The sequence below is a fragment of the Impatiens glandulifera genome, chromosome 5, assembly GCF_907164915.1.
Source record: "Impatiens glandulifera chromosome 5, dImpGla2.1, whole genome shotgun sequence".
Taxonomy (NCBI): domain Eukaryota; kingdom Viridiplantae; phylum Streptophyta; class Magnoliopsida; order Ericales; family Balsaminaceae; genus Impatiens; species Impatiens glandulifera.
In genome coordinates this window covers 7,353,291-7,375,085 of record NC_061866.1, presented here as the reverse complement: position 1 = coordinate 7,375,085, position 21,795 = coordinate 7,353,291, and the positions used below count along the sequence as shown (strand labels likewise).

The 21,795-nt window shown below is 30.7% G+C and overlaps 1 protein-coding gene across 2 annotated transcripts; it reads right to left on the bottom strand.

Annotated features, from left to right (window-relative positions):
* Positions 1-2,736: 2,736 nt before the first annotated feature.
* LOC124938319 (auxin transporter-like protein 2) lies at positions 2,737-7,550 on the bottom strand. 2 transcript variants are annotated; one of them, XM_047478739.1, is made up of 9 exons: positions 7,414-7,550; positions 6,676-6,903; positions 6,408-6,593; positions 6,211-6,323; positions 5,947-6,130; positions 5,024-5,121; positions 4,614-4,821; positions 4,153-4,410; positions 2,737-3,213 (listed from the first exon to the last, which is right to left on the bottom strand). In XM_047478739.1, the coding sequence occupies exons 2-9, from the start codon at positions 6,856-6,858 to the stop codon at positions 3,007-3,009; spliced, it is 1,437 nt and encodes a 478-aa protein (XP_047334695.1). In that variant the 5' UTR covers positions 6,859-6,903; positions 7,414-7,550; the 3' UTR covers positions 2,737-3,006. The 2 variants fall into 2 exon arrangements, with proteins under 2 accessions (XP_047334695.1, XP_047334696.1); XM_047478740.1 differs by lacking the exon at positions 7,414-7,550 and adding an exon at positions 7,084-7,342.
* Positions 7,551-21,795: the final 14,245 nt, after the last annotated feature.

The window sequence follows — 21,795 nt, the reverse complement described above, 5'->3', positions numbered from 1 at the left end:
ATATAATACTCGTTGCCATCCCTAAGTTCGAATCAATCAATAATAATAATAAAGTTGGTTGAAAAAATAAATAGTATTTAGTCATTGAAAATGAATACATTCCTAACTTTCCTAATACCAAGAAGATTTGGGTTAAAAGAAATTAATTTCATTCTCCTCAAAACAGTACATAAGCCAAATATGAAACCTGTTAACTATAGTAATTACTTGAAAGAGGGAGAAGACTTTAGTAAGATTCATTCCCCCCAAGTCCCATCTTTTCTTGGCCTACTTATAACCACAAACAGGGCACTTATTTTAGTAATTTGTGAATGGGGTCCAATTCATCAATCTCTGATCAGTGTTAAAAACAACATTTAAAGGGAAAATTTCTATCTAACTACACAAATATATCACATATATAAAAATTATTGTTTGTAAGGATTGAATCATTTCACTAATCCTAATTAAACATGTATAAGATCACATAATCATGAGTCTTTTAATTAATGTCTTTTGTCATTGAACTATATATCTAGCAGGAGATGAAAACAAATAATTAAGATATAATTAGTAGAGTGATTAAGGAATAAATTAGACATTAATCTAGGATATTGGGTCCCACCTTCATGCAACATTGATATAATTAATTGATTAATTAATTAACTTGGGAAAAGAACATGATCATCTTCTTTTTATGATCACAGAATATAAGCATCCTTAGAAGATATATATTTAAACAAATAAATGAATATAGGAAGAGATTCATGCATGTTGTCATGTGGAGAGGAGGCTTTGAATAAGAAAGAGAAAAGAGAAAGTAACATGGGTAGCTAGCCATGTGAATGAAGGATGGCCCTCCTTCTGTAGAGAGAATCTTAGGTGATCAAATTTTAAAAGAAAGACATTTTTTAAAAGGGGGATAAATGATGCATCCACAGACAACCATCTTTTTCTAAATTAAAAGAAATAAGTTACACTTATAGTAAAAGATAAATCATAACATCAATGTGAGTTTTGAGTTGGTACGGTATACCTAACATTTTATTCATATTTTATCGAAAATTTTGTTATATAAAAAGTCATATAAATGTACCGTTATTTTAGGATGATACAAATAACACACCGATTATACCTAAAATTGACGGTATACCTTAATTTTGATAAAATATCGATATTATACGTTCATACCAAATAATATTAAAGTTTAATTATATTTTGATATTTTTTTTAAATTAGATTTATATAATTAAATTAAAATCAATATATTTAAGAGAAAAAAATACTTTTAAAGTTGCTCTTATTCTTATTGATGTTGTTGTTTGATTTTTGAGATGAATGTAGAAGTATTATATATATTTTTAATTTATAAATATTATTTCGGTACATAGCGTATATAAATTTTAAAAAAAATTAATACTTTTATATTATTAATAATTTTGGTATCGGTACTATACCTTCAATTTTGTTGGTATATTGAAAATCGATTTTTTCGATATAAAATTTTGTAATAGTCTTTCTTTTGTCTGCGATTTTTTTAAATCTATAAGTTTTTTCTAACAAATTGATGGAAAGTCTTATTTGCTCCTCCAGTTTTATTTGGATTTGATTGAATTGAATGAAAAATTAGAATTAGGAGCTTGAACATAGTATAAATAGGATGAGTTTCAACTTAATCTAAAAAAGTTTCAAAAAATAATGCACTTTGGGAGAATCAAATTCAAGCCAAAATAAAAAATTTGTCCTAGAACTCCTAAAATTCACCATATATATATATATATATATTTATTAATTTATATCAAATTCACTACACTATTTACTATTGAATTAATATTTAGCTTGCAATTTGGATGAGTTAAGGCAAAGGGTTCATGAATGAGAAAAATAGTAGAATTCAAACACACGTAATGTTGAATTGTTTGACAAATGAGAAATTAATTAATTTTAGTTCATTAGACAAAAACATTTATTTTAAACAAAAAAAATAGTAAGACTTTCTAAATTCCATTAGTTTATATAACATCTCAAAAGACTAAATGCACTATAAAAAATATCATATTAGTACAAATAAGTTATTAATTAGATTGTGTAGTAATAAACAATAATAATAATAAAAAGTCTATGTAGACACTAAATGTAACATCAAAATAAGAAATCCTCAATAACCAACAACATAAAAAGAAAACTCACACTTTGATTATTGAAAATATACAATGATGATTCCGAAAATCAGAAATGGTCGAAGCATTGCATGAAAACCATAAATATCATTTGATCCAGGTAAAGAAAAAACATCCAAATCTAAACAAAAATATAAACACATAAGTTTTATAACGACATAAGTATGAGAAACTAAAATTAAGGCTTATCGTATATGCATAAAATGCTTATCGGAAAAGAGTTAATCTCCAAGTTTACCTCGCCTAGGGTTATGTCTATGAGTTTTATTTTTTATTTATTGCAAAACATAGACACATTCAAAGTTTCCTCATAAATGATTTCAAAACCATTTATGATTTCAAAACATGAATGGTAACACACTCAACTTTCAATGAATAAAAAACTGAATCAAACTAACCCTATATTAATAAAGATACACAAATATTTAAAAGAAAAAAACAATCCAAAGGAAGCCGGCCAACATTCCTTGTAAAGATAAAAACACAAACACCCATGACCCCTTTTTCAATATTATATATATAAATAATAAGATTGAGTGCAAGCTTTGATTTCCAAAAAGCAAAAAAAAAAGATATTATCGAACACTATTCATTTTAAATAGAACCCTAAATGCTGAACATAACAACAGATTGACCCTATTAAGAGATCATAATCCACCACTCCATCTTTTTTTAAAAATTAATTATAAATCTAGTAAACTTTACTCAAAAAAATAAAAACTAAAAAGCAAATCCAAAACACACATGCATGCATTCCTTAATTAATTACTAATGTAATAACATCGATCATCAATTCATCATCCTCATTCTATGATACAAAATGCCATCAATATTCGATCGAAGATCATCAATGTTTCGGAAGAGGAGTAGGCGGCTTGCATTGGTAGCATTTTGCAAATAGACCGAAAGTGTCGACTTGTCTAACGAAGTTGGTCAAGCTAGCCCAACCACCAAACCCGAACCCCACAACTAAAACCCAAACCACTATGAACATGTTCAAGCAATACATGGCAGTCCAACTTGGCATGAAGAATGGAGGTTTCTCTGCGGCATTCTGCATTCATATCATTTAAATTTCATATTATGTATAATAAATTAGAAGAAGAATATTAATTATAAAGATTACTATTATTAGGATTGTCACTATCGATCTATTTCAAAGGCCAGCTCATCTAAGGCATAATACTACAACAATGACACTGTGTGCCCTATAACTAAAACGAAAACGACATCTCACCAACATATCTTCTCTCCCATACATCATATATTTTCATGTCCAACACCCCTATTTAATGCCATTGTACAATTCATCATCATCATCACACCTATCTCTATCTCAATAACCATAAGGATTTTAAAAAGAAAATTGTTATTTTGAGCCTTATTCTGATATGGGTTATTTAAATAATCTTGTTTATGGTATAGGGTTATGAAAAGTTAAATTTATTGTAGGATAGATATACTAGAAATGGGTTATTCAAATAACCCTATGAATCTAAGAACAAGGCATTGGTGCTTGTTTAATCTTGTGTGATTTGATTATTTAAAAAAAATAAAAATTACTAGATCACTTATCTTTTAAACTATCAAATAATCAATACCCTTATTTTATTTTTATAAAATTTTTAATATAAAAGATAATATAATAGTTTAATTCAAATAATTCATTTTTTTATTAAAGATTTTTTTTCAAATAACCCTATTTCCAAGATCAAACAAGCTTTTGAATGATTATGGTAGTAAAAAGGACTAATTAGAGTATAAATGATTACTAAAAAAAAAAATTATTTTATGATTTTATTTGAGTAGAATTGATGATTAGATATAGTGGGTCTTATAAATAACCCATATCAAAAAGTGGGCAACCATAAAAAATATGTTCTGGGTCACTCAAAACAGTTGAAATGACTATACTACCCCTAAGATACAGATCAGCAAACACAAAAATATCATAATACAGAAAAGAAATGAGATATAATAATAATAATAATACCTTGCGAGCAGATGCTTTCCTGTAGACTAGCATATGGGCAACAGAAGGAATGATGTAAACTGTGAAAGTAACCAAGAGAGCTCCAACAGCCGAATTAATTGGACCAAAGAAAGGGAAAATAATTGCGAAAAACCATATCGGTATAACCACAGGCAGTCTCGCTAAAGCCCTCAAACATATGCTTTTCGTGTCGTGCATTCCTATTACCTTTTCCCATACAAAGTATAATGGAGTGCAAGCAAATCCAAATGTAATGAACTGCATTCATACAAATTATATTAGGTCAATAATTGTTAATAATCGTATATCCATTCTTGACACTTCAGTTACTTACCCTAATGGATTGAAATGATATGATCATATCAAACACTATTATTAATAATTGAGCTAACTTAATGAGTCTAATATAGGTTGACATGATAATACCGATTCTTGATACTTAAACTACCATAATGTATTACCTGATGAATGAGCATTAGGATAACGGCAGCATCTCTCCACCTCGTCTTTGGGAGAACCGCGAAAGCATTGGCATGACTTAAAAGATTATCGCCAAAAGCCCAGTACATGGCGGAGGCCGAGGGCAAGGTTAATGTGAACACATAAAGTGTAGCCAATAAGTATATATACTTGAACTTTTGAGGCTTCCACATTGAATGCATAATTTCTCTACAAATTAAATAAAATTAAATTAATTAAAACAACAAAAGCTGCAAATTGAAGTGTCTATATATGATTTACTGACATAATTATATGATTAGTAAATCATATAAAAAATGATTAATAATTATATGATGTGAAAGCATGTTTCTGTCATTTATTTGGCGGTGGATTAAAAATGAAATAAAATAAAATAAAATAAAAAGCTTACACAGTGACAGCGTGGCCACCGAAGGTGTAAAGAATATTGGTGGCGCCGGTGAAATATAAGACAAGTTTCGTCGGAGCAGTATGCATCACTCCTTTATCCTGTAAAAAAAAAATGAATTTTAATTTGTAAATGTCAGTTTGTATTTATTAATTAATGTTATCCTATCAAAATATTAAATTACTTTGGATTTCAATTTTGTTTTTATTAAATTTACTTTCTTTTTTGTATCTACATATAGAGAGAGGGACAAGATATAGTACTAATTTTCCACATTAATTACTACAAAGATATGTTTGATAATTTAAACAAGAACAAACAAGCCCTTAGTTATTCACATAAGTCAAAATCAAACATGTTCTTAGGCCTGTTTGGATTAGGATTATTTTAATAATATAGAAGGAAAAATAAATAATGATCATTTTAAAGAGGTGAAAATATTTTTAGTAAAATGACTGAATGAGTATTAATATAGAGTAATAAAATAAAAAATAATAATTTAAAATAATTGTTTTTAATATTTTAATTAATAAATTGAAGTAATAAAAGTTATTTAAATCTAGTATTAAATTATTTGAATAGCTAATTTAAGACTTGTTTGATGTAAGACTTATTTAGATAAAAGAAAGTGAATTATTTAAAATTAATTTATAAAGAAGAAAATAAGATTATTTAGATTAACCACTAGGTGATTATTTGTAATAATTTATTTATTTATTTATAAAACCCATTAGATCATACTTGAATAAAAATAAAACCCAGCTAAAACAAGTAGTCCTTATTAGCTTATCATCACCAAAAACCATTTTCAAATAATCCTTGGGGATTATAAGAAGCAGTCCTTGAGACATGAGAGTATGAAACCAAAGATGTTGCCGGTGCCGTCGCCGGCGCCGGAGAAGGGGGAGGAAAGAGAGAAAATGAACCTGGCCGTGAAGAAAAGCAGCGATGGTCAAATACCAGGCGGTATAAGTAGTCATTCCAAGTCCTAGAAAAGACCAAATCCGGTAGTTGTGAAATGAAGGAACGAAGACAGTTGTGGCACAACAAGCTCCAAATATATATGTCCATGTCCTTTTATCAAGCCGATCATTTATGTAATATATGTTACTGTTCATCATCATCATCATCAACAAATACCAAAATCAGATTAAGTTTTCTTATTCATTTTCAATTTTAAACTTGATTACCTTGCACAAGCTATGAGTTGGATCACAGATCCAAACAGAAGAAAAGTACAGTTGAATGCCAAACCTATAGCCTTCCAATATGGACCCAACAATCCATCAAGAACTTCAAACCACTGTTCATTCAACAAAAACAAAACTCAATACAAAGATTCTATAAACCAAAACCAAAACATAAACATAAACACAGAAACAGAGACCTGGATAACATGGTTCTTGAAATTAACATTCTCCTTTTCTTTCCTAGTTCGATACTCAATGTACAGAACACTTATAAGATAAGCTGTCCAACTTCCAATCAAACCATAGAATATCTGAAGAGCAATCCCTGATGCCAAACCCAATTGAGAAAATGAATAAGGCAAAGTTAACAGAACTTGAGCAACCTGTCATAATCAAATAATCAATCAAAATCATGTTTCTTGATAAACCCATTTCAAAAAAAGACAAGATCAAAGATGATAATACTTGATTGGAAGAACAGCTGAACCAGGCATCCCAAACAGAACCACCATGCCAGAGTAAATTCTTGACACTGAAAAGAGAACCGTTTTCCGGCAGCTTCTCGTCGTCTTTTACGCCGTCATGTTCAGTCTCGTTGTTGAAATGAGAAACTATAGCTTCCTCTGATTGTTGCTTCTGAGCCAACATTGTAGTCGATTAATCACCCAGTTGAAAAAGGTGAAGTCTTTAGATCTGAAACAAAAGAAGACAGAAAAATGAGACAATGAAACATCGAAAAGGAATGAACCCAGCCATATTTATATTTGACCATCAGTCTCAAACAGCACTAACTGTTGAAACCAAAGGATTATAATAAAAAAAAACAGAGAACAACAAAGGCCAAGAAAAAGAAAGGAATTTTTCAATACCCACTTTCTAAAATCACTTCTCGAACTCAACCCAGATCTCTCTCAGCCGGAATTTATTTATAACCAAAACCCAGAAGAGAGAATAACGAATGAATTAATTGATATCACTGTCTTCTTCTGAGATCAAATTAAAGAGTGATGATAAATACTATTTGCAGGCTTGCAGCAGCGCCGAACAAAGGGCAGAAGAAAGGCGGCGAGAGACTGGTTTAAATTCAGACCATTAAAGTCTAGAGTCTATTAAAGTGTTTTTGCATTAAGATGGAAGAAAGTTTGTATATTTATGTATATATATTCTGTAATAAGCAAAGAAAATAAAGAAGACGAAACTCAACTCAATTCAATTCTTTACTGATTCGATTCTTGATAGACTGATGAAGAAGAAGAATTAAACTGGGTTTTTATGGGTATTGATTGAAGATGGGATCTGTAAGAGAGAGAGAGAGAAAACAGAGTCTAAATATGAAAAAAGGGGGACCTTATTTTTATAGGCATAAACGCTTCCCAACGGTTCAAGCTAGCTGGATCAGATTTCATTTATTTAATTCTTTTTATTTGTTTTTGTAAAGCAACCAAAAGAGAAAAATAATAACTATTTATTTTTTGGTTATTTTTTTTTTTACCATGTGGATCTTGTTTGTGGGTTTATTTTTGGAGGGTGTTTAATGATTAAAATAGTCAAAAATTAATTTGTTTTTTCAGTATTGGTATTATATTAATATTAAATAATGAAATGAAAGGTAAGGTAATTTTGGTATTTTATTAAATAAAAAAAGTGATATTAGATGGTATGGAATGGTTATGTTTTAAGTAAAAGAATTAAAAAACCTCAAACAAGGATAGTTATTTAAATTTTTTATTAAAAAAAATTGAAGATTTTTGTTTGATAAGAAAAAGAGTTGTTTAAATTTTTATGTCTAATTTTGGTTATTTAATTAAATTAATAACTTATATGAATTATTTAAGTTATGATTTATGAAAAGATGAATTATTTAATGAAAATATTTAAAAGATACTATTATTTAATAAAATAATTAAAAAAATGTATGTTAAATTTTTAATAAATTAATTAATTTGTTGATTAATGAATATTTATAAAAGTGAAAAATTATTTAAGTAATTATTTTCAAATTCAGCTTCATTTAGAACCAAAAGATATTAAGACAATACATGTTTTTTTTTATCTAGGGATATAGGAATTACTTGATTAAAAATGTTGATTATTTTGATTGATTTAAATAATGTAATTTATTAGTAAATTTATTGATTGGATATTGAAATATTAACTGAAATTAATTTCAAATAATTCACATTGTACATCGCCTTTAATTTTGTATAAGTACTGAATAACTTTTAAAAAAGAATAACACAAATGTGACAATTTCCAAATTCAATCTAATACTTTCAATAAAAATGGAATGTTACTTTTTCCATGATAATAAATTCATTAGTCCAAATATCATAGTTAAGCTAATCACAATGATTTACTTGTTTAGACATTTTTTATCTTTCAAAAAATAATTTAAAAAATTGATAAAAAAAACTTTTATTTTTCTTATGATTGATCCAAAATTCAATTCACCAAATAAAAAAAATTATATTATTTACTAATATATATTAATGTCCTAAATGTTTATTATATTAATCTGAAATCTGGATTTTATTAAAAACATATACTAAAATGGGATATTAGAAATATATATATATATATATATTAATTGAATTATAAGTTAAAAATATTATATTGGTTAAAAATCACTAATCTAACTAATTATCTAAATATTACATCTTTCTTCATCTCATGACATATACATCGAATAGGAGATGTTGGTGATGAAGTTGCGGTTGGGGGACTAATGGGACTAGGGGGACGCCTACGATGCTTGGTGGTTGCTTTGATGGGGGATACATCATATTCAAGCTTCCTCTTCCTCTTGGAAGGTTGGACAGTAGTAGGTTCTTCATCTTCATCTTCATCTTCATTTTCATCTGATTCCGCTTCAGCCTTTCTCTTTCTCCCCCTTCAGTAACTCCCTCAAACAAATCATCGAATGAATTGTCAATTTGTTCAAAATCCTCCCCACTGTACAATCTCTTCTCCGTGGATGACTCTTCCATTGTAGACAACACAAAGCTATTAAGGGCAGATTGTACATCCTAAAATGTGTTCTTCCTTTTGGATTGATACAATAGTATCCTTGGGCGAAAAGGACCATCAACATTCTTCCTTTTGGCGAATCTAGGGACAAAGTTTTCGATAACCTCATAGGTCCACACTTGTAGTGCTAGTGCAAACCCATAAACGTTATAAGCAAAAGATTTAGTAACTCCACTCCCTTTCTTGGACATATATAAGGACCTGTGGCGTTTCATGTCCTGGTTAAGACCCCTCATGGTGACTCTAAATGACAACTTTTCTCATGGAAATTGGAGGAAATCTTCAACATCTTCAACCATATGAATGATTTTGACATTTAAAATCCGTCTTGGGTCAAATGAGAAGAGGTACTGACAAATCAAGCATATCAGCCCTAACTTTCATGCGTCTTCCTTATCGGTGCATGTCATAAAACAAGATTCCATCTCCTGCATTCGAACTGTCATATTCCTTTTAAAACATTTTATTAGCAAGGGTGGACAACCTCGACATTCATTTTTGTATTCAGGTAATCTGTCGAAGTTGAGGCCTGTAATCAAGGCACACTCTTTCATACCAAAAGTATGTTCCTCCCCATTCAAGTTGAAAATCGTCCTATTCGAATTGACCTTAACCTTCCGAAGCAGCATCTGATGTAAAATTGTTCCTGAGAACAACAAATCTGGGACTCCTTTCAATAAATACTTAAATTTGCAATTTAGAGCCCTCTCCATAAGATCCATCGCTTCAAACCTATCAGATATTTTTTTAGGGTTAGGACAAATTTCAATGAAATCCTACCAGGAAAATCAGGAACCATGGAGTCTGTCATCTACAAAAGAGAAAACAAAAACAACAGTGTTTGTGAAAACCTTGTACACCGAATATAAACAAAGGAGAAGCAACCATCAATAGCTAGAAACAACCGTCAACCGCGTGACGCAACCACAAGACGCAACCCTAAAACCTAACATAAATCATGAACCATTTGCAAGACGCAACCCTAAACCCTAACATTAACCCTAAACCATTCGGAAGACGTAAAAGACGTATCAAAGTTAAACTCTAAAACAAAAACCAACAAAACTAACACTAACCTGATTACTGATGAAGTCGATGAATGAACGAGAAGACGAAGACGAGCAAGAAGAGTAGTCGAGGCATGTGTGAGAGAGAGAGAGCAGGAAGAGTCGTCGAGGCTTATTTGGGTTTTATAAGCCTTCAAATAAATCGCAAGAAATATGAAATAAATTTTGACACGTGTCAGCGTGACACAACACAACTGCGTGACGCAACCAACCTGAGAGGCCATCAACAGTCATATACGAATCAACCAACCAACCAACCTGCATTCAACGAATCAGGGCGAATCAATGACGTTCTATAAACAAAATAAACACATACAGTCATCTATAAACAAAATAAACACAAAAAATAAACGAATATAGTGAAAATTTTATTTTTCGCCGTCGGAGCTTCGCAGTTCGTCGTAGTTTTTTTATATTTATTGACTAAAATACTCATAAATTAATTTGTTTGGTCAGTATTGGTATTATATTAATATTACATAATTAAATAAAAGGCCATTTTGGTATTTTATTAAATAAAAAGAGTGATATTTGATTGAGTATGGAATGCTTATGTTTTAGGTAAAAAAAATTAAAAAACCTCAAACAAGGATAGTTATTTAAATTTTTTATTAAAAAAAAATTGAATTTAAATTGTTTGATAATAAAAAGAGTTGTTTAAATTTTTATGTCTAATTTTGATTATTTAATTAAATTAATAACTTATTTTGAATTATTTTAGGTATGATTTATGAAAAGATGAATTATGTAATGGAAATATTTAAAACATACTATTATTTAATCAAACTAATTAGAATATATATATATATATATATATATATATTAATTTTTTAATAAATTAATTAATTTATTGATTAATGGATATTTATAAAAATGAAAAATTATTTAAATAATTATTTTCAAATTCAGCTTTAGAACCAAAAGATATTAAAACAATACATGTTTTTTTTTTTATCTAGGGTTATATGAATTACTTGATTAAAAATGTTAATTATTTTGATTGATTTAAATAATGTAATTTATTAGTAAATTTATTGATTGGATATTGAAATATTAACTGAAATTAATTTCAAATAATTCACATTGTACATTGCCTTTAATTTTGTATAGGTACGGAATAACTTTTTAAAAAGAATAACACAAATGTGACAATTTCCAAATTCAATCTAATACTTTCAATAAAAATGGAATGTTACTTTTTTCATGATAATAAAATCATTTGTCCAAATATCTTAGTTAAGCTAATCACGGTGATTTACTTGTTTAGGCATTTTTTATCTTTCCAAAAATAATTTAAAAAATTGATAAAAAAAACTATTTTTTTTCTTATGATTGATCTAAAAATCAATTCACCAAATAAAAAAAAATATTATATTATTTACTAATATACTGTATATTAATGTCCTAAGTGTTTATTATATTAATCTGAAATTTGGATTTTATTAACTAAAATGGGATAGATAGTGAGTTCTTGTAATAGTTCATTTGAGGATTTGGGGATTAGAATTGGGTTAAAATATATATGGACTTATTTGTTATCATATTTTATTATTTGTATAAGTTAAAAATATTATATTAGTTAAAAACCACAATAATCTAACTAATCATTTAGACAATACTTTAAAAGATAATTTTTACATGGAATAAAGAAAAAAATATAATAATATGAATAATCTGAATATTTCCCAATGAACTAATCAATTTCACCATAATTGATAATGTTCAGAAAAATTTGAATTATATATACAATTTTATATTAGTTGAAACAAAAATAATTTTTAATTTTTTTTTTATAAAATTTTATGAAATCTTGATTATACTGTTAAAAGAAATACCATTTATTGTAAGGTGGGTTAATATAATGTCTTTTTATACTATATATATCATTTATTATTAATTAATAAAATATAGTAAATAATTTTTTTATTTATTTATTAGGTTGCAATAAAGATTTAATAGTAAATGTAAAATAAACTTAATTTATGTAATAATAAATATAATATTAATAATATAATTTATAATTGGATAAAATAAATTTAAGAATTTGTTCGGTAAGAATGATTTGAATACTCTGGAAAAAGAAAAAGAAATGATAATTTACGTTGATTTTGAAAAATGTTAATGTTTTTTTTTCTAAGATGAATTAAGAATATATATATATATATATATATATATATATATATATATAATAAATAAGAAGCAGTCAGACGATGTTTAATTTTTTTAAGTTATTTAAATAATTTAAAATTAAACGAGGAATAAAATCATAATAAAAGTATCTTAACGAATACTTTAGAGGTGATTTGATATTTTATTTGTGTTTTTTAAATGGTTCATATATATATATATATATATATATTTTTAAAAAACAACATGACATTAGAAATAATAAAATAAAAAATAAAAAACTAAGAATAAAATACAACCACATTACGCAATATGTTATGAGCTCGTAGGTTATCGAGAAAACTCTCAATTACCTACCGACTCCATCGACTTTTCCACACATTTCTTAAATAATCCAAATTTAAAAATTAGTTTAAAAAATTCAACAAACTCTTATGCCTTGTTCAGTATATGTTATTTAAATAACTTTTAACAAAAATATATCATATCATTTTCTTCTCATTCATCACATCATTTAATACATTATTCAAAATATTAAAATATTTTTTATTTTAAATTATTATTTTATATTTTATCATTTATATTAATACAGTTTAAATATTTTTACCTAAAATATAGATAACTCAAAATCATTAACAATCATTTAAATAATCAAATTATTTAAATAATTAAAATTTGAACATTACCTAAATAAAATTTACCATACATATACAATTATATTCCAAGTTCCAACATTCCAATACCTATACTATAAATTATACCAAAAAATGAATTTAGCTAAATCGAATCAACCCTTGCATCTATGATAATGGTTTGATTTGATCTTCCATATATATATATATATATATATATATAGGGTTTGTAAGCCTGGTTAGGTTAGATCTTAGGTCTATGAATTTTGTTGGTGTCTTATCAATAAATCAATTGTTTTTTTTTTATCTAAAAAGATGAAAAGCAATGGTTAGTAGCTTAAGTTTGAAAAAAGCAAGAGTGCTGTAAATAATTGCACATTGATGAAGACAAACACTAGAATAGAATATTGCTGATGACCAGCTAACATTAAAATAGGACATTCATGAAGACTATATAACACCAGTTTCACCTGCCAAATGTCTAAACATTAATATATGCAAAATTTTATTTACTTGTTTGGTTTTGGCATTTTTTGGAGTTTTGTGTTTTATAAAAAAAATCTTATTTAATAAAAAAAATTGATTATTACTAAAATGTTAAATTTTATTTAAAATTTAAGTTTAATAAAAGTAAATAATGACTTATTGATACATTATGTGATATGTTTAAAATAATAGGAATGTGAGATAATTTTTTTTTACAAAAAAATATCTTAAAATAATCTTAATAGCTCAAGATTAAACTAATTCTAAAATTTTAAGGGATGACCTTTATAATTAATAGACAACCACTAATCTCAACTTGTTTGTTCCTAGGCTAAATTGATCAACCATCCCACAATCAATATTCATTCTCTATGTAGAAACTAATGTTAATTTAGGTTAATTAAATAATTTAACATTTCTTTATATATGATTAACCATATCAATCAAATTATACATCTAAAAAAACTTTATATTTTATATTAATTTAATTTAAGTATTTTCACCAACTCAACTTTTTAATAATCTCAATCCCAACAAATAAGTTATTTATGTCTACTAAATGTCTAAATTGTCATCTACCTTTAACTATAATTTTAACATAATAAATCTCATCACTTTTAATACATGATTGATGTTCATTAATCATATCATATTCACTAGGGTAAAAAAAGTCAATAATTCTAATATCAGCTTACTTAATTTTTTTTAAATAAATATTTATCAAAGTGTTGGAAGTAAGAGCAACGATTAATTAAGATAATACGGTTCTAATTACCACCGTAGATGATTCTAACCCACGTTGTTGTTAATTTTTAGCCGTTGTAATTTAAACAATTAGACACTTTTTTTTTTCAATTGTCTATTTTTAAATATTTCATTTTGTTTCAATGGGTGACTCTATGGCTTCATATTGAATTTGTAACATTTTTTAGGTTAGAATTTTTTTAATTTGAGTTAACTCGTATTATTTTTTTATGTTGTTTAATGATCCATGCAAAATGATATAAATGAGAGTCGTTTAAACTCAACGATAAAAGTATTACAAAAAATTGATAAAAAAACTATTCGAAAACAGCACGACATAAAATTGTTCACTAATGGCCCAAGAAAAAATAAACAAAATAGCACAAACTTTAACGACCACATAGATCCTCGAGAATATCAATGAATTCCCCGACCGCCTCAATCGATTTACTCAATGAAATATTTTCGATTGTCATAATAATAGAATTATATATTGAACGCATCAGTTGACAGTCCTAACCTGATTTTCCCTTTAATGGGTTGCTTCCTAACCGAGCACTTTCGCAAGATATCTTTGATCACCTTTTTTTTCATTATTATTATTATAGAAATCCTTGTTCACTAAAATAAGATAAGTGAATCTGCTAGGAAACTTCAAGGTATTCCAGTTTCAGGCACAACTACATCGTTCTCACATTGTCTTTGGTGATGATATCTTCTTATTTGAAAATATTACACTGTTGTATCATTTGGTTTATCCTTGAAGAATTTTGCTTTTTATCATGTAAATCAACGAGGAGACATTTCTCATTTTTCTTTTCTAAAGGAGTTTTATAATACATCTTGTTCCATTCTAAATATTCAGAAAGGCCCAACTATGGGCAAATACCTCGGTTTACCTTTTAGTGGAACAATGGAAATTCATAAATGATCAAATGCAGGATAATTAAACATGGGAAAAGTGTGTAAGCAAAAGGATGAGGGTGGACTTGGTTCAAAGGTCAAACTAAAAAAATACAGCCTAAAGTAAATTATGATGTTTGATCTTCTTAATAATAAGGACTCTCCTTGGTCCTAGAGAGGAAAATTTGACCAGATGCTCTAGCCTCTAGTGAGGTGACTGTTTTATGTAATTAGAGTTTATTTAATTATTAGTGGATTTGGGCTTATACATAATTAGTTTAGAGTTTCTGATCTAGTCTACTCTTTCAAAAGAGTTGTTTGCAAATGTTGAAACACAACACTCAAACTTTCAAACTTTTTCCTCTTCAACATATATATCATTATTCTTCCCAGATTTTACTTATTTTCCTTTCGTCATCATTGTTATTAGAAGATTCGAAAACCGAAACCAACATATGGTATCAAAGACTATCCGAAGAACATGTCGACAAAATCAACCAGAGATGCGGCGACAATGATGATCGGAAGAGAAGGAAACATGACGCTCTCCTATCCATTACTCACGAAGAGTAACTACTAGGTGTGGGTGTTGAAGATGCAGGTAAACTTACAAGTACAATGAGTGTGGGAAGTCGTAATGCTCGACGAGGTCGACTAACGGAAGGATAAAATGGCTCTCACCGCCAACTAACAAACGCTCCCCGAGAACATTCTTCTCATTGTGGCCGAAAAGGATTCCGCCAAGCAAGCGTGAGAGACTCTAGAGACGATGCATGTTGGAGTGGAGAGAGTTAATGAGGCAAAAATGCAAACCTTGAAGACACACTTCGAGGAGATTTGCATGAAGAACGAGAGTCGGTGGATGATTTTGCCATGAAATTGACATCCATTATGATTGGTATCCGCTCGTTGGGAGAGAAAGTGGAGGAGATCTGCGTCGTCAAGAAGTTCCTTAGAGTCGCACCACAAAAATACATGTAGATCGTTACCGCGATCGAGCAATTTGGTGACCTCAAGAATATGACCATCGAGGAGATCGTTGGTCGTTGATCGTCTCAAAGTCCATGAGGATAGACTTCACAGCTACAAAGACCAAGAGGAGGAGAAGCACCTCTTGCTCACACATGGTGAATGGATGTCACAAATGAAGAAAAATGGAGAATCTATTTTTTCTTCCGGATTGTCAAGTTGCAGGGGAAACGGTGGAGATAATTGAGATCGTGGCAAAGGACGGGGGACAAGGGTGAGATCGAGGGAGAGGTCGTGGAGGAAGCTCACCTCGAAAAAAAACATTTAACCTCGCAAAGACAATAGCACAATGAAATGTTACAATTGTTAAATGTACAAGCACTATGTGACCGAGTGCCCTAATAAAGGCTCAATGATGGGGCAAACCTCACTTGCCTCCATGACGAGGATCCATCATTAATATTTTCTAAGGGAGTGACGAACGCTTTGCCCGAAGACGAGAAAACAAACCTCGAAGAGTTCATGCAAGAACCGCCCAAGGAGGAACCAAAGGTGGTGTTGCTCAATGTAGAGAAAGTCATGGAAAACCTCCTCACAAGTAGAAATGAGTATAATCACACCGACATGTGGTACATTGACAATGGAGAAAGCAACTATATGATGAGCCATTGAGAACTTCAATTAGCTCAACGAGAAGATCACCAGAAATGTGAAGTTCGGAGACGATTCACTCGTCGAGATCAAGGGTGGATGACCCATCTTGTTCAAATGCAAGAACGATGATCAACGTATAATGACCAATGTATATTACATTCTAAAATTGAATAGTAATATTATAATTCTCGATCAGATGACAGAAAAAGGCATTACAGTCATCTTATCCAGCTCGCTCCTAAAGATGTTCGACCAAAATGGTGTTATATTGATGAAGGTGGAGAAATTTCCAAATCGGTTATACAAGATTACTCTCGAGACGAGGCAACCCGTTTCTTAATTAACATCGCTACCAGATCCAACTTGGCTATGACACGTGAGACTTGGCCACATAAACATTTATGCGCTCAAGATGATGGGAGAGAAGAAGATGGCTATAGAGCTGCCCAAGATCACACACCTTAACCAAGTGTGTGAGAGTTGCATGATCGCAAAGCAAACAAGACCATTTCCTTCCCAAGCCAACTTTTGTGTTGATCATCCCGTACAACTTGTGCACGCAGATCTGTATTGTCTAATCACCCCACCATCACTCATCGGTAATAAGTATTTTCTTATACTTGTTAATGATTATAGTCGCTGAAAGTGGGTGTGCATGCTCGAAGAAAAGGAGAAGCTTTTGAAACATTAAAGAAGTTCAAGAGACTCGTGGAGAATAAGTCTGAGCACAAAATGAAGACTTTGTGCAGTGATCGAGGTGTAGAGTTTACATCACAGAAACTTGTGGAGTTTTATAAAGAGGAAAGAGTCAAACGTCACCTCACGGAACTGTACACTCCACATCTAAGAGAAGAAATCGTACCATGATGAGTGCTACAAAAAGCTTACTCAAGATCATGTAAGTACCGACAAACCTCTAGGGAGAGGCGGTGCGACATGCAATTTATCTCTTGAGTCGACGAAGGTTCTAGAAACTTACACCCCTTACTAAGCATTAACCAATTAATGACCTCATCTGGAGCACGTGAGAGTGTTTGGGTGTACTAGACTTGTGAAGACTACGGGTCCACGTATAAGGAAGCTTGATGATTAAAGTCAAGCCATGGTGTACCTTGGTGTCGAAGATGAAAGTAAAGAGTATAGGTTTCTTGATCGAGCTTGTGGAAAAATCCATGTGAGTAGAGATGCCATGTTCGAGTAGGAAAAGAAATGGGAGTGGTACAGCGACAACAACAAGCTCATACAAAATTCCATGGAGTTCGAAATCCTACGAGATGATGACAACCTAATAGAGTTGAAAAATGCAACAGCTTCACCGAACTCCCGTCGTCATCTAAAGAGCTCGGGTGGGTCAACAACCGAAGCTAGCCCCATCAAACTCTGTTCCTTCATCGATGTCTATGTGGAGGCATCGCTAGTAGAGATGAATCTTGATGAATTGTTGTTGTTCATCATTGACAAGCCAATAACATATCACAAGGAGGAAACTGAAGAGCCATAGAATGAGGTCATAAAGAAAGAGCTCGTGTCCATCAGGAAGAACAAGACATGGGAGCTCACCGCCTTATCACCCAATCACAAGACCATTGAGTTAAAATGGGTTTCCAAGTTGAAAACAGAAAGCGAATGCGACATCCTCAAGCACAAAGCGAGATCGGTAGCAAAAGGCTACGTGCAGAAGCAAGACATTGACTTTGAGGAGACCTTTGCACTGGAGACGAGACTTAACACAATTAAATTAATTCTTTCCATCGTAGCTTACCGTGGATGGGAGATATACCACTTGGACGTCAAATCAACATTTCTCAATTGTGACATTAAAGAAGAAGTTTACGTCGCTTAACCTGAAGGCTTCATCATCAATAATAAATAGCACAAGGTGTACAAGCTATACAAGGCTCTCTACGGACTATGTCAAGCACCAAGGGCGTGGAACAATTGCCTCAACAAAAGAATGATGAGTCTTTCCTTTGTGAAATGATCTCAAGAGTAGGTTGTGTACACGAGGAATCATGGAGAAGATGTACTCATCGTTGGCGTATATGTCGACGACTTGATCTTGAAAGGATCAATCATCAATGACGTTGAGGAGTTCAAAAAGAAGATGATGAAGGAGTTCAAGATGAGTGATCTTGGGTTACTCTCATACTATCTTGGTATCGATGTGGACCAAAAGAAAGATAACATCAAGGTGAAACAACCGGCTCATGCGAAGAAGGTGTTGAAACCGTTCACAATGGAGAATTGCAACTCGAGAAAGTATCCGATGAAAGCAAAGTTGCAGCTCGGAAAGATTATGGAAGGAAGCTTAGTAGATCTGAAAGAGTATAGGCGTATCACCGGGTGTCTTAGGTACTTGATGCACATTTAAGCCGATATCTCTTACGTAGTTGACATAGTTAGTCGATACATGGAACAACCTACCACTCTACACCAATAGGCAGTAAAACACATTCTTTGTTACTTGAAGGGAACAACGAGCTATGTGATTCAATTAAGAAGAGAATGAGAAGTTGAAAAACTCGTTGGTTTTATTAACATTGACCTAGCCAGTGACATAAAAGATAGAAAAAGTATCGGAGAAATGGTGTTTAATCTCAACGGGAATCTGATCATCTGACAATCATAGAAGCACCAAACTATTGTAATAGTTTTATCTTCACGTGAGACAAAGTTCATGGAAGTTACTACAACATCGTGTCAAGGACTTTGGATGAGAAGCTTATTGAGTGAGGTGCTCGAATGCGAGCCAAGGCCGGTAACCCTCTATATCGACTACAATTATGTTAGGATTTGGATCTTTAAATCTGACCTGCTTGAAACGATATGTAAAAACACAAGAAAATAAGAACACAAGAAGACACCGATTTATAGTGGTTTACTCAAATGAACTACGTCCACTTTAAGCGCCACCAGATTTCACTATAAAGAAGAAGAAATACATAGATTTTTTCTCACACTTTATCACTCTAAAATTTTGTATTTCCAATGTAAACCTTAATAATAATATATTTAAAGGGTAAACATTCATGTCATAAAACCTAAATAACTATTGGTTAGGACCAAGCCCAAACCCAAATACAAACCCAATAAACTCTAATTAACTATTGTAGAGTTTATTATAAGTGTAGGCTTCATAACTCAACAATCTCCCACTTGAAGACTAACTTCATCATCTCTCGATCGATAGTGACTCTCCATCTGATGTTTTACGAAGAAAAACCAATTGAAGTTGTGACTTCAGTTTCTCGTTTGTCATAACTTTCGTCATCATATCAGTTGGATTCTCACTCCCTATAATCTTCTCAAGAGTTAACACTCTATCTTCTAAAAATAATAAGATAAAATGATAACGAACCTGTATATGCTCCGTCCTTCCATGATAAACATGATTTTTCCCAAATGAATGGCACTTTGACTATCGCATCGCAACACAATTTCCTCGTAACCTTGACCCAATTATCGCAAAAAGTGTTGCAACCACATCATCTTCTTAGTAGTCTCTATCAAAACAACATACTCTGCTAGACAATTAGAAAGAGTAACAATATTTTACAGTTTTGAAACCCAACTGATTGTAGTACCTCTTATAGTATAGATGTACTCAATTGTGCTCTTTCTACTATTAACATCACCACCATTATCAGTATCAACATATTCGTCTAAACTCATATTAGACTTTCGAAAGCACAAAACAAGACGCATACTTTCTCTTAAGTATCATAGTATCCACTTTACTACTTCCCAATGTTGTCTACCCATGTTACTCATGAATCTACTAATAACTCTCACTACATGTATTATGTTTGGTCGTGTGCAAATCATTGCATACATAATACAACCAATTGAAGAGGCATATTAAATGGTGACCATATAATTTTTCTCATCATCTATTGAAAGAGATTGATCTTTAGATAGTCTGAAGTGACTAGCTAAGGGGGTAGTAACTAGTTTTGCATTGTACAAATTAAATATGCTAAGAACTTTCTTCACATATTTTTTTTTGTGAAAGTTTGAGTACTTCTTTATCCTTGAAAATTCTCATCCTAATAATTTTTTTTGCAGCACCTAAATCCTTCATTGCAAACTTCTTGGGGAACTCTTTCTTTAGCATGTCAATCTCATAAAAGTTTGCTCTAGAAATCAACACGTCATCAATGAAGGGGAGCAAAATAATGTATGATTTATCAAACCTCTTGATATAACATCAATGACCAGCTTCACACCTCAAAAAATTATTACTTTTCATTAAGCTAACGAACTTCTTGTACCATTATCTTAGAGCCTATTCAAACCATAAGACTCTTCTGAAGCTTACACACAAACTCATCTTTTCCTTTGATTTCAACGCCTTGTGGTTGTCGCATGTAAATCTCTTCATCCAAATCACCATGAAGAAAATTAGTTTTGACATCTATTTGTTGAAGATGAGAGTCTTCTTTCACAACCAAACTCAAAATAGTTTTGATTATCATCAATTTGACCACTAGAGTGAAGATCTTATTGTAGTTAATACCTTCCTTCTGTTGAAATACTTTCACAACCAACCTTGCCTTGTATCTCAAGGTTTTATCACGTTCTTCTTTAATCCCGAAGATCCATTTGTTGTGAAGTGCTTTCTTTCCCTTTGGTAGCTTTTTGAGCTGCCAAATCTGATCCGACGTCAAAGAGTCCATTTCATCTTTTATTGCAGACTCTCACTTAACCGATTCATCATAGTATCATTCAGGTTCATCTTTATCTGTTAACAAGATATAGTTTAGAGATGGGGACCACCTCTCGACTGGATTTTGATTTCTTGACAATCTTCTCAACTGTATATCCGATATTTGCTAATTTATCTTTGGGAATATGTTCTCAACGATTTCATCTTCAACAACACATTGGTCTTCTTAGACAGTCGGTATATATTTAGCTGAAAAATCTCTCAAATTGACCGTACTAGTCTCTTCTAGTTTGGAATCACCATCCGATGT